The sequence below is a fragment of the Dama dama genome, chromosome 13 (assembly GCF_033118175.1).
Source record: "Dama dama isolate Ldn47 chromosome 13, ASM3311817v1, whole genome shotgun sequence".
Taxonomy (NCBI): Eukaryota; Metazoa; Chordata; class Mammalia; order Artiodactyla; family Cervidae; genus Dama; species Dama dama.
The window spans coordinates 62464777-62478498 of record NC_083693.1 but is presented as its reverse complement, the minus strand read 5'-3'; the positions used below and the strand labels follow the sequence as shown (position 1 = coordinate 62478498).

General features: G+C 43.8%; 2 protein-coding genes and 1 non-coding gene across 6 annotated transcripts in view; 2 read left to right on the top strand and 1 right to left on the bottom strand.

Moving 5' to 3' along the window:
• ADAL (adenosine deaminase like) overlaps nucleotides 1-6927 on the bottom strand; it is a 27537-nt gene extending 20610 nt beyond the window's left edge. For 2 of the 3 annotated variants that reach the window (XM_061159255.1, XM_061159253.1), the window contains exons 1-2: nucleotides 6789-6927; nucleotides 6400-6557 (exon numbers count right to left, since the gene is read on the bottom strand). The gene's annotated coding sequence lies outside the window, so the exon portion shown is untranslated. Of the gene's footprint in view, nucleotides 1-6399; nucleotides 6558-6768 lie in introns of all 3 variants that reach the window. The other variant, XM_061159254.1, reaches the window with a different exon arrangement.
• Nucleotides 1861-1967, top strand: LOC133068749 (U6 spliceosomal RNA). Its single transcript, XR_009695696.1, has one exon. It is a non-coding gene; the product is annotated as a U6 spliceosomal RNA (small nuclear RNA).
• LCMT2 (leucine carboxyl methyltransferase 2) lies at nucleotides 6825-13722 on the top strand. 2 transcript variants are annotated; one of them, XM_061159250.1, is made up of 3 exons: nucleotides 6825-9974; nucleotides 11676-11895; nucleotides 13506-13722. In XM_061159250.1, the coding sequence occupies exon 1, from the start codon at nucleotides 6825-6827 to the stop codon at nucleotides 8877-8879; it is 2055 nt and encodes a 684-aa protein (XP_061015233.1). In that variant the 3' UTR covers nucleotides 8880-9974; nucleotides 11676-11895; nucleotides 13506-13722. The 2 variants fall into 2 exon arrangements, with proteins under 2 accessions (XP_061015233.1, XP_061015234.1); XM_061159251.1 differs by lacking the exon at nucleotides 11676-11895 and having other exon boundaries at nucleotides 13506-13721.

The window sequence follows — 13722 nt, the reverse complement described above, 5'->3', positions numbered from 1 at the left end:
GTCTTTTCAAATGAGTCAGCTCTTTGCATCAGGTGGCCGAAGATTTGGAGTTTCAGCTCCAACATCAGTCCTTCCAATGAACACTCAGGATACATACACTATCATGTGTGAAATAGATAACCAGCAGGAAGCTGCTCCATAACACAGGGAGCCCAGCCTGGCGCTCTGAAACAACCTCAAGGGGCAGGATGGTGTGGGGGGAGGGAGGCTCAAGAGGAAAGGAGATATATACACAATTATGACAGATTCACAGTGATATAAGTCTGAGACCGCCACAACACTGTAAAGCAATTATGCTTCAAAAAAAAAAAAACAAAAACAAAAAAGCAGAGTAGCTGGGAGGATTAATAAAGTAACTTAAATTCACCTCCTCTATCCTCCTGGATAACCCAGTGAGCATGTCTAAGTCAGCATTTTATCACACTGTGTCTACATCACTGATTTGTCTTTCTCCCTCACCAGAACTATATAAACCTCCTAAAAACAGGGACTATGGCTTATACTACCTCCCCAGCACCTGATGGGGATATGGTGAGTGCGTGCATGCTCAGTCATGTCTGACTGTTTGCGACCTCATGTTCTGTAGCCCGCCAGGCTCCTCTGTTCATGGGATTTTTCAGGCAGGAATACTGAAGAAGGTTATCATTTCTTCCTCGAGGGGATCTTCCCGATCCAGGGATCAAACCTGTGTCTCCTGCATCTCCAGCATTGGCAGGCGGATTCTTTACCAGTGCACCACCTGGGAAGCTCCAGGGATAGAGCAGGATAATTACATAGTTTAAAAATCCCACTAGGGGATTATTAAAAACAGAAAGGGAATTTTAAGGGAGTTTGGGAGACTGTTGTAAGCTAAAGACCACTCAAGAAAAGAATCCAGTAACCTGGTAACAATCTACTTTACCCTGAAGGAAGACTAGGTGCATCCAAGTGCCAGACACATTCAAGCCAGAGATCCTGATAGTTAAAAACACAAGACCATAGATATGGGGTCTGAATCTTGTTATACAAAGTCAGGGAGTTAATACTCCTTGAAGAGTAGCATTTCTACACATAGCCAAGACAGAAATATAGGTGAAAGGAGAAACACACTAGGTAAGAGGAGACATTATACTGAAACCTGAAATGAACTACCATATTTTAGTATATGTTACCACCCTTTTGCTAATACACATATGATTTAAATAGCACCATGACAGTCCTGGTTAAACCACAGAGAACCAAAGGAGGAACTAATGATGTAAGTCTTGACATCTGCCCATGAATGAGGAAGAAGGTGATTCTGGGGCAGAGCCTTTTCATCCGTCCATTTGCATTTCTCACAAGTGTCCTCTGCTAATACACTCATTCTTTGCCTGCCACTCTGCTCTCACTGAACTCTTTCTGCAGTGAGACAAAAGGACCTGAGCATCAGTAAATCCTAACACCAGGTAAGAGCAGTTTCAATTAAAAGACAGTGGGTTCGAGTCCTTCCTAAGTCAGGGGATCATGGGTTTAAGTCCCAGTCCATGGGTTTGAATTCCAATTTGTGTTTTGGCTGGGTCCCACCAGAGAAAGAGTGCAGTTTCACATCTAGCAGAGTGCCCAGCACATTGTAGATGATAAATAAATCCTAATTTCCCTTTACCTCTGAAGGTCAATTATAAATTAAGACAACATTTCAAATGAAATGAAATTTTGTGATTCTTAAAAGTAGCCACCTTGACCCTTTGGGTTCTGATATTAATGATGATGTTGATAAGAATAGCAGTTTCCATTCAGAGCTTACCAGTTAGGTAGCAAGTGCTTTTAAAAATATTATTTTTAATTCTTGCAGTAACTTTGCAAAATACATACTTTTACCACATTAAAAATCAATCAGTTGTGCTCGCTTCGGCAGCACATATACTAAAATTGGAACGATACAGAGAAGATTAGCATGGCCCCTGCGCAAGGATGACACGCAAATTCGTGAAGCATTCCATATTTTTTAAAAGAAATTAAAAAAAAATAGAAAAAAAAAAATCAATCAGTTGACACTGAGAAGGGTTAAATAAGCTACCAAGGTATTAAATTGGGCAATTAAGAAAATGGTTTATATAGGACTCGATGCTTCCCTGATGGCTCAGACCGTAAAGAATCTGCTTGAAACAAAGGAGAACCATGTTCGATCCCTGAGTCAGGAAGATCCCCTGGAGGAAGAAATGACTACCCACTCCAGGATTCTTGCTTGGAGAATTCCACGGACAGAGGAGCCTGGTGGGCTACAGTCCACGGCTCCTCCAGAGTTGGACATGACTGAGTGACTAACATACACACAACACAGGACTCGACAGCCATAGAAATCCACAGTCACTGAGTTTACGCTTCTAAAAACATAAAAATATGGTCAACAGCACAAATTATTACAGAGATGAAAATCAAAACTACAATGACATATCACCTTGCACCAGTCAGAATGGCCATAATTTTAAAAATCTACAAACAACAAATACGGGAGAGGGTGTGAAGAAAAGAGAGCCCTTTTGCACTGCTGGTCAGAATGTAAACTGATACAGATCCTGTGGAAAACAGTATGTTCCTTGAAAAATCAAAAACAGAACCACCATATGATCCAGCAATTCCACTACTGGGCATATACCCTGAGAAAATCGCAGTGTAGACTTTCCTGGTGGTCCAGTGGTTCAGAATCCATTTGTCCCAATATTTTATCAAATTAGAGCAAAGCCAGAATCAGGTGGTCTCTTTTCCCAGAGAATTTTTTTCCTCCCCACCCTCTGTCCCTGCCCCCGAAAGGGAACTCAGAATAATAATACACTTGCTACTATTTATTAAGCACTCAGTATGAGCCAGATGTTCTGCTAAATGTCTTAGTTGGCAGTTGTACTTAATTCTCATAAAATCTATGAGGTATTACTGTCCCATTTTACAGAAAAATATACAGATTTTTTAAAAATAACCTGAGGGGAGAAAAAAACAACTGGAGGGAATTCTCTGGTGGTTCAGTAGCTAGGACTCTGTGCTTTCACTGTGAGGACATGGGTTCAATCCCTGGTCAGGGAACCAAGATTCCAGGAGACACCTGTGGTGCAGTTGAAACACACACACACGCACACACCAGAAAACAACTGTAAGGTACCCAATTCACAAATTTTGCTCCATTCTTTCTTCTTGAATCACTTTTCTTGATATGTTTTTTACCAAAAATATAGTATTTCTAATATATCAGGTACATCTGATTAACTTGTCATATAAAAATTTATTTCTACAGTGTTATATATTTTGTCCAAAGTCCAACATCCCTCTTTTTTTCTCTCTGACTCTCAATCAACCCTGAAACACTTCACTTAATCCCCTCATTTTATACTGAGAAACCCAACGAGCTTTTCTGGAGTCAAAAGTTAGAGGAAAAATTTGACTTTATTACCTAGATCCACTTTACAGAGAGCTGGCAGGCACATCTTGCTGTCAGCAAAACAGCTAGTTAGGTATGAACACGTAGTTCCAAGTAGTAAAACTCACTTGATTACCAAAGTTCTAAATTATCGTCTCTGTAGTTCCTCTATGCAGGACAGTACAAATCTGCGGGACATGCTCCGGCAGCACAGAGATATGGGTTACGTGTGACACCCAAAATTATAGCTGTTCGTAACAACGGCCAGGGTCCAGAGAATGGAGAGTGTACTGTATTGAGGGCTAGAAATTGATCACACAATGGGTAACAACCACAGAGCTCCAAGATTTGTGATACTTAAAACTTCTCTGGCATTTAATCCTTAATAAACATCTGTATTGTGGCAGCAGCATTAAAAAAAAAAAAAAAATCCCCTCATTTTAGAAATGAACATCTCAAAGCCCAGCAAACTCAGGGGAGTCCTTCTCCCATTTCCTTCAGGGCAATTTTAAACTCCTCAAGAGCTCCGCTAGACCCAGCTGCCTCACACTCAACTTTACAACTCAGTCACTAGCCTTACAGAGACAACAAAAGCCTTTAGGCATGAATTTCCTGTATTTCTCTCTGCCCTCCCTCACACTTAATCTTATCTGTATCTATACCCCTTCTTCCTTCATGAGTCAGAGAAAGAGGATTCAGTCTCCTGTTCCCAAGACTAATCTATGCCCAATATTCCATTCCTTCTTGTCTATTCCAAGTCATTACTCCACTAGTTAATCTCACTTTTCCGCAAGTCAACCTCTCTCCACTTGCTAATTTCTCCTAGGGAACCAATATGCAAATACAGTACTTGCTTCCACCTTAAAAAAAAAAACAAAAAACACAACTTTCTGTTATCCCCCATTCTTCTTTACTGACCTGTCTATTCTTTCCTTCTGAGCTACACTCGTTGAGCTGCCTCCATTTACTTATCTCCCAATTCACCGAAACATGGATTCTGCCCTTACTGTTTCACAGAAACTGCTCTCCCTAAAGTCACTAAGTCTCACACGCTAGTAAAGCAATGCTCAAAATTCTCCAAGCCAGGCTTCAACAATACGTGAACCGTGAACTTCCAGATGTTCAAGCTGGATTTAGAAAAGGCAGAGGAACCAGAGACCAAATTGCCAACATCTGCTGGATCATCGAAAAAGCAAGAGAGTTCCAGGAAAACAACTATTTCTGCTTTATTGACTATGCCAAAGCCGTTGACTGTGTGGATCACAATAAACTGTGGAAAATTCTGAAAGAGATGGGAATATCAGACCACCTGACCTGCCTCCTGAGAAATATGTATGCAGGTCAGGAAGCAACAGTTAGAACTGGACATGGAACAACAGACTAGTTCCATATAGGAAAAGGAGTATGTCAAGACTGTATATTGTCAACCTGCTTATTTAACTTATATGCAGAGTACATCATGAGAAACGATGGGCTGGATGAAGCACAAGCTGGAATCAAGATTGCTGGGAGAAACATCAATAACCTCAGATATGCAGATGACATCACCCTGAAGGCAGAAAGTGAAGAAGAACTAAAGAGCCGCTTGATGAAAGTGAAAGAGGAGAGTGAAAAAGTTGGCTTAAAGCTCAACATTCAGAAAACAAAGATCATGCCACCTGGTCCCATCACTTCATGGCAAATGGAGAAACAGTGGAAACAGCGGCAGACTTTATTTTTGGGGGCTCCAAAATCACTGCAGATGGTGACTGCAGCCATGAAATTAAAAGACACTTACTCCTTGGGAGAAAAGTTATGACCAACCTAGACAGCATATTAAAAAGCAGAGATGTTACTTTGCCAACAAAGGTCCGTCTAGTCAAGGCTATGGTTTTTCCAGTAGTCATGTATGGATATGAAAGTTGGGACTATAAAGAAAGCTGAGCACTGAAGAATTGATGCTTTTGAACTGTGGTGTTGGAGAAGACTCTTGCGAGTCCCTTGGACTGCAAGGAGATCCAACCAGTCCATCTTAAAGGAGATCAGTCCTGGGTGTTCATTGGAAGGACTGATGTTGAAGCTGAAACTCCAATACTTTGGCCACTTGATGCGAAGGGCTGACTCATCTGAAAAGATCCTGATGCTGGGAAAGACTGAAGGTGGGAGGAGGAGGGGATAACAGAGGATGAGATGGTTGGATGGCATCACCGACTCAATGGACATGAGTTTGAGTAAACTCCAGGAGTTGGTGATGGACAGGGAGGCCTGGCATGCTGCAGTCCATGGGGTTGCAAAGAGTCAGACACAACTGAGTGATTGAACTGAACTGAAAGTCACTAAGAGCTCTTAAATTCCAAGAGCTCTAAATGACACAGTTCCAGTATCCGAATCAGCTGGACTCCAAAACTCATGCCCTTCACTATTATGCTATACTGCTTCAAGGTAACCATACTTAAGAGACATCCTGATTTCCTTCTCCTTCTAAGCTCCCACAGTCACCAAATCCCAATTAATAAGTTACAAATCCCCCAAGTATCTTTGCAAGTGATTTCCTACTGGTGATGACTCCCAAACACTCAAAGTAGAAACTTGATTATTTTAAACTGCCAAGACTCAGAAAGAATAATCACTTCTCTTCTGTGATTCCCTCTTCCACAGACATATTCAATTCTATCCAAGAAGACAGAACTTTGAACGCGGAGGGGAGTATCACTTTACAGCTGAGAAACAGAGGCTGACTGGTTTACTTACTGTAAGCTTAGCACAGAGCCTGGGATACAAGGGAATTGACAGTATACATTTGTGGGGAAACACTGATTGGGTGAATCACAACTTCTGTAAAGGTTTCTTTATTTTGTACCTGGCCTCACTAACTTGTTTTCAGACGTAAATGTGATCTCTCCGTATTCGTAGTTATTATCCAAGGAAAGACCGTTTCTTTTCCCTGCCCCCTAAAATTCGTGGTCCTAACCCTGCTTTGTCGCTACCAGACACTCAATGCAGGCGCTGCATTACAAGGATTTCTGGGTTGTCAGCCCCCACAGGCTCACCTCTGAAAGCTTTTTGTCAACAGTTGAGTCAGCTTATGAAAACTTAAGAAAATTTTTCGTTTCAGCCAGGAAGGCTTGTAGAAAAGTGACAATCCGCGCTTCCCCGACACAGTCCACGTGTCCACAAAAAGCCGCAGACGTCAGTCTTCCCGCGAAACCTTGGTCATAGAAAATCAAAGAAATGTCAATCACAGCCGACTGTCAGCGCCAGCTGCAGCATACTCAATCCCGATTGGAGAGGCGCGCCCTTCCCGGAAGTGACGCCCGCCTATCCGAGGAAGAGATGAAACGGGGCGTTGTTTCCCGCCCCCTCCCCGGCCCCGCCCAGTACCGAGTCCGCGAGCTGTACTTGCGGGTACAGGATACTACCGGACCAAAGGGCAGCTCACCACTCCGACGGACCGCAGCTCCTGACTCCCCTGACCATGGGCTCGCGCAGCCGTGAACGTCGGGCTGAGGCAGTGCAGAGCACCAACGACAGTAGCGCGCTCAGCAAGAGCTCCCTGGCCGCGCGCGGGTACGTGCACGATGCCTTTGCTGCCTTGTTGGTTCCGGGGACGGCGCGCCGCGCGCCGCTCATCCACCGCGGCTACTACGTCCGCGCACGCGCCGTGCGGCACTGCGTGCGCGCCTTCGTAGAGCGGACGTGCGCGGCCCCCGGCAGCCCTCGCGCGCAGATTCTGTCGCTGGGCGCCGGCTCAGACTCACTGTATTTTCGCCTCAAAACTGCCGGCCGCCTGGCAGAGGCTGCTGTCTGGGAGGTGGACTTTCCGGACGTGGCCGAGCGCAAAGCGCAGAGGATTCGAGATACGCCGGATCTGTGCGCGTTAACCGGGCCTTTCCAGCGCGGAGACCCCGGGTCCAATCTGTGCTTTGAGAGCTCAGACTACCGCATCCTGGGCCTGGACCTGCGGCAGCTGCAGCGGCTGGACCAGGCCCTTGCTGCCGCCGGTCTTGACGCGGCCGCCCCGACCCTGCTCCTGGCTGAGGCCGTGCTCACCTACCTTGAGCCGGATGATGCCGCGGCCCTCATCGCCTGGGCCGCCCAGCGGTTTTCTAATGCCATTTTCGTCGTCTACGAGCAGATGAGACCGCAGGACGCCTTTGGCGAGTTCATGCAGCAACATTTTCGGCACCTAAATTCTCCCCTTCATGGCCTTGACCGCTTTCCCGACGCGGAGGCCCAGCAGAAGCGCTTCCTCCAGGCCGGCTGGACTGCCTGTCGCGCCATGGACCTGAATGAATTCTATCGCAGCTTTCTCCCCGCAGAAGAACGCCGACGCGTGGAAAATCTTGAACCTTTTGACGAGTTTGAGGAGTGGCATCTGAAGTGTGCCCACTATTTCATTCTAGCCGCTTCTCGGGGAGACAGCCTCTCCCAGACTCTGGTGTTTCCACCTTCAGAGATGTTGCCTCGGATAGATCCGGCTCCCCCTTCAGGAGTCTTCCCTGCCAGTGTAGTCACTGGGGACACGCAGGGCCCGGGCCTTAGGAGATATGGCCACGCCTCTGTCCTTTTGAGCCCAGGCGTTATTCTCAGTGCAGGAGGATTTGGAGAGCAGGAGGGGCGACATTGCCGAGTGAGCAAGTTTCATATGCTCTTAAGATACAGTGACTTTGAATGGAAAGGCAACCAGATAGGCAGTTGGGGAACTGGAGCTCAGTGGGATGGACGCCTTTATCACACCATGACAAGACTTTCAGATACTCAGGTTCTGGTTCTAGGAGGGAGACTGTCCCCAGTAACTCCAGCCTTGGGGATACTCCAACTTTCTTGTGAGAAAGAGGATAATAGCAGTGAGGACCCAAATGTAACAGTCACGAAGTTCAGTCCAGAAGACTCCACCTTGTCACGTTGGCGCCATTCAACAACAGAAGTGTCCTGTGAGAATCAGAAATATTTGTTTGTGTATGGGGGCCGCAGTGTGGCAGAACCTGTACTAAGTGGCTGGCATTTCCTCCACGTGGGAACAATGACTTGGGTTAGCATCCCAGTGGAGGGAGAAGGACCTGAAGGTCGGCATTCCCACAGTGCCTGCAGCTGGCAAGGGGGAGCCCTCATTGCTGGAGGTCTGGGTGCTTCTGAGGAGCCACTGAGCTCTGTATTCTTTCTGAAACCAATCACTTGTGGATTCCTCTGGGAATCCATAGCTATCCAGCCTCCCATTACCCCAAGGTACTCCCACACAGCTCATGTAGACAATGGGAAGCTTTTGCTGGTTGGAGGGGTCTGGATTCATTCCTCCGCAGTTCCTGGAGTGACTGTTATTGATTTGTCTACAGGATTGAGCTTTGAGTATCGGATTGACACAACATGTGTGCCATGGCCATTAATGTTACACAATCATACCAGCATCCTCTTTCCTGAAGAGCAACAGCTCCTGCTCCTTGGAGGTGGTGGAAACTGCTTTTCCTTTGGCACCTACTTCAACCCCCATACAGTGACATTAGACCTTTCTTCTTTAAGTGCTAGACAGTAAAGACTGGCACTTAAAGACTGGACTTCCTTTATAGTCAGGACCCACTAAAGTGGACAATAAAGCTTTCCAAAATAGGATTTGACTCTGGCTTTGCATAGTACCACTCCCCCTTCCCACTCATTTTTTTGTTTTTGGTTTTTTCTTAGCACTGCTATTCAGTGCAGAAAGGGGGGGGGAAATTTTTTTTTTAAACACACCAAAATTCCAAAAGATAGTACAAAAATGGAGTGGTCATATAGTCCTAGAGTAGGATTTGGGGGCCTTTGGATCCCCATATCTAATTTCTTGGTCTTCCTCCCACTTTCTAATCTGAGTTTACCCATTTATTGAGTTACAATGACCTTTCGCCTAAGTAAAGTGAAAAACTTCCCACTCCCAGGCTTTGTGATTTTAAATGGGACCTTGGAAAAAGTTTCACACAGATCCCTGCTAAGAACACAAGGTTGAATATGGGTGAAGGGACATGGTTTTGACTTCATTCTTCATGTACGAAACCTGAAATGAACCCAGTTGCAGTTTGATTAAAGCACTGCGCCATTTAGCTCAGCAGAGAGCTCAGATAGCTTTAATAAGACATTTATATGACTTTATTGAGACACATGCTTTTGTTCAATTTTTTTTTTTGCCACTAGTTCCATACTTGTTTATATTTATAAATGCTGATAAAACGGTTTGATTTCTCAGCTCAGTTTGTACATGGTATGAAAATGTTTTGTTCCATATCTACACTCCATGCTTCACTATGTTCTGTGCCCCAGGAGGTCAACCTTTATGAACTGCATCAATGAGTTTTCTTGTTCTCTGGTTCCTGGAGAGTTCCATCAGTCAAGTAGCAGAGAAGGATGGTTCGACAGGAAGAGTGAGCCAGGCTATTCCCAGTGTTTCCCCAGCAGGCTGAAAGTTGGCAGCAGCTGCATTCTTCAGTCAAAAGCCACACCATGAGTTGACTCGGCATCACTCCAAAGAATTCAGCATCTTTGTTGCATTAACCACATCTTAAGTGTCCAATAGCCACATGTGACTAATTGTTATAGAATTAGACAATGCAGACGTAGAACATTTCCATCACTGCAGAAAGATCTGGACTCCACTGAGGTACTTCACCATTTTGACTTTGTTTACCTAACCCTGCTCATCCCTTTTTAATTAGTATCTTCATTAAACTCTTCTCAGTTACCCCCTTTCAAAGAACCATTTTTCCTGGTGAGCCTTCTGAGATCCATAGAACATCTTAGGTATTCATTCTTAAAACTTGAGCCTTAGTTTGTCATCGAAATTGTGTATACCTTGTAAATTCATGTCTCAAAAGGTAATGGCCTTGCTTAAGTAAGCTTACCACTTCAGTATTTCTTGTTCATCTTCAATCCTTGAAATCTTAATAATTTAATTTGAGATTCTACAAGTACTATCGATGTTAACATCTTGATGGACTTAGTATGACCTAGAATCCTTTTCCCCTAAGTACTTCTATTAACAGCTTTGTATATAAAGTAATCTATGAAAACCAAGTAGCAAACACAAGCCTAGTCCACAGAGAGGGCATTGTTGGCTCTGTTACATGAAGGCTCTCAGGAGAAGACAAGCTGAAGAAAGTGTTGTCTTCTAACTTCAACTCTCCTGAGACTGCAAGAGCCCTTTTAGGGGAAGTTATTAGTGAGTCCTGAGAAACAAAGAGCTTACCATGGCTAGGCATCTAACAAGGCTGTCGGTGGATTAGGTACTGAGTGTTAATAACTTGGTAGGACCATGACCAGAAAGGGAAAAGGCTGCTGTGTATTTACTGTTCACCACAAGCCTAACTCCAGCTTTCAGAAGCAGATCAAAGCAGAACATTGATGAAATGTGTGTTCTCAGCTCTGTAGCAGTTAGTACCAGAATTTGAAACTAGAAATAATGCCAAAGTCCTGGAAATGCCTTCCATTATGCTATCTTTTAGATGGTACCATCAACCATCATTATTATCATCACTTTTGGGCAATACAGAGCTCCGGGGGAGCGAGGAGTGTTGGAGTGGGGGGATGTCAGGAAAACATGGATGTATGCCAGACAAAAATTACTAGTGATGCCTAGTCTCTCAAGTGCTGCCCAGTATGGCGCATTATGAGTAATTGGGCTTGTTCTCCCCGGAGAAATTATCCACATTTTCTGCGTGATTATCAGATTAAGCATGCCCTCCACCTCTGACCCTATATATGCATCATACTCAGTTAAGGACTTACTCATTTCTCAAGCTCTAGTCATTAGAACACTTAAAGAGTTCTGTCAGTAACATTAACTCTGTGCCTTTGGAGCAGCACTCAGTAGTGCTGGATTCTGGTTTCATAAGAGTAATCTGCAATAGTTAAGAGATGTGGGTCAGATTAAGAACTGAATTCGTGGACTGTACCTTTTGCTTCTCCATTTCACCTTTGAATATTTAAAATTCTGGTATGGAGACACTGGGGTAATTATGAGAGTTAGTAAAAGCCCTTTTCCTCATTTAATGATTGCTGCTTTTTAGACCAGAAAAACTAGTTAAGGGAGGAAGGGAATTTCTTATTTTGCATCTCTGCTCTGTCAGGATCTCAAAAACACTGTACATACTAGTGAGGATATGAAAATGAGGTTAAGAACAACTCTTGTAGGGTATGTTCTTCAAAGGCCAGAACTGTCACTTCCTTATGTGTTTTCTAGATTTTGCTACAGAATGTTCATTTTTCATCATTCTGCAGATTTAAACCTCCTTACTGATATTAGGAAGTTGACATGTAAGAGACGTGTTCCAATGCCCAGGCATTGCGTGTCCTTCTCTTTCAGTGATCTCAGACCTTGAAGTCCTGCTCTATTCCATATTCATGTTGTGATCCTAAATTCACCCTCAAACAACTCACACCTACTCTAGGACCCATCCTAATAGATATCTTCTGGAAAACACTCCTGTATGTGAGCCCAAAATATAATCAATCACTGTCTTCCTGTGCGAGAGGAGCCTGTGCTCTTTGGACAGTCTGGTGATTAAGAGAAGAACTAGTTACAGGTAAGTTATTAATCACAGGGACCATTCAATGATGTCTAGTGTGACATTAAAACTAAGTAAGCTTTTTGACTGCAGTGATGAAGAAAGGGGTATAAAATAGTATTAGGCTGGCAAGTTCAGTTCAGTTGCTCAGTTGTGTCTGACACTTTGCGACCCCGTAGACTGAAGCACACCAGGCCTCCCTGTCCATCACCAGCTCCCGGAGTTTACTCAAACTCATGTCCATTGAGTTGGTGATGCCATCCAACAGTCTCATCCTCTGTCGTCCCCTTCTCCTCCCGCCTCCAATCTTTCCCAGCATCAGGGTCTATTCCAATGAGTGGTGGCATCAGGTGGCCAAAGTATTGGAGTTTCAGCTTCAACATCAGTCCTTCCAATGAACACCCAGGACTGATCTCCTTTAGGATGGACTGGTTGGATCTCCTTGCAGTCCAAGGGACTCTCAAGAGTCTTCTCCAACACCACAGTTCAAAAACATCAATTCTTTGGTGCTCAGCTTTCCTTATAGTCCAACTCTCACATCCATACATGACTATCGGAAAAACCATAGCCTTGACTAGACTGACCTTTGTTGGCAAAGTAATGTCCCTGCTTTTTAATATGCTGTCTAGGCTGTTCATAGCTTTTCTTCCAAGGAGCAAATGTCTTTTAATTTCATGGCTGCACTCACCATCTGCAGTGATTTTGGAGGTCATTTATGACCTTGCTAATCATATTTGGATTTGATGTTTAAAGAGAGAAAAAGAATACATAGAGCAGAAATTATGAAAATTATAATCAGCTTTAGGGTAGGCTGAGATTTCCTTGGATGTCAATAATTATGTACACAAACAAGTTCTGTCATTCCATGGTTTAGTTACAAGACTACTCTCTTATCTTTCTTGGACAGTGATCTTAAGTGCCTGGTCCCAAAGTGGGAATTATTTGACTAAGGGGAGGAATTATGTCTAGTTCACTTCTCTATCTCCAACATAGTAGATACTCAATAAATACTTGGTCCAATCTGACACTCATATTTGAATAAATTTTATAAATTTACTGAATATTACCATTGTGCCTACCATGTACAAGTAGATGTCAGAATTCCTTTAATCACCATGTGTTGTTGGGAGGCATTCACGTTTTAAACATTTCCTGTTTAAAATTCAACTGCCTTGACTTGGGTAATGGTAGTAGACTTTCTTGTGTTACTCCTAGCTTTGCAGGATACTCTTGAACCTTCTCCTTGACTGAGTTTCCAGCTTATCTTCATCCCCTTTTACTCAACAATGGACCATGGTAATCTTATTCATTGGAAATGAAATGAGCTCACTTTGCCAAAAGGCTAATCTGAGGGAGTAGGAATGTGCAATTAAATACTCTTTTGAGCACATAAACACAGGATCTTCCTAGGATGTACTGATGCTTCACTGGGCATGACTTGGTGTGGAACTCTATAAGTAAGTTTAATAGAGGGAGAGGAAAGACCTTGCCCTAATATTTACGTGAAAAGTCATTTGTCACCTAATTGGCAGTCTAAGATGGAGAAATAAACTGTAGTAATAATGATTTTTAGGATACTACACTACATACAGCTTTTCTCATTCCCTCCTCTTTGTCCACATTTTTAGGATTTTCTAATGAAAAGCCGAAAGATTGATGCTTTTGAACTGTGGTGTTGGAGAAGACTCTTGAGAGTCCCTTGGACTGCAAGGAGATCCAACCAGTCCATCCTAAAAGAGATCAGTCCTGGGTGTTCATTGGAAGGACTGATGCTGAAGCTGAAACACCAATAGTTTGGCCACCTCATGCGAAGAGTTGACTCATTGGAAAAGACCCTGATGCTGG

Excerpts from the sequence above, each read along its gene's own strand:
- LCMT2 (XM_061159250.1), top strand. The coding sequence starts at position 6,825 with ATGGGCTCGCGCAGCCGTGAACGTCGGGCTGAGGCAGTGCAGAGCACC.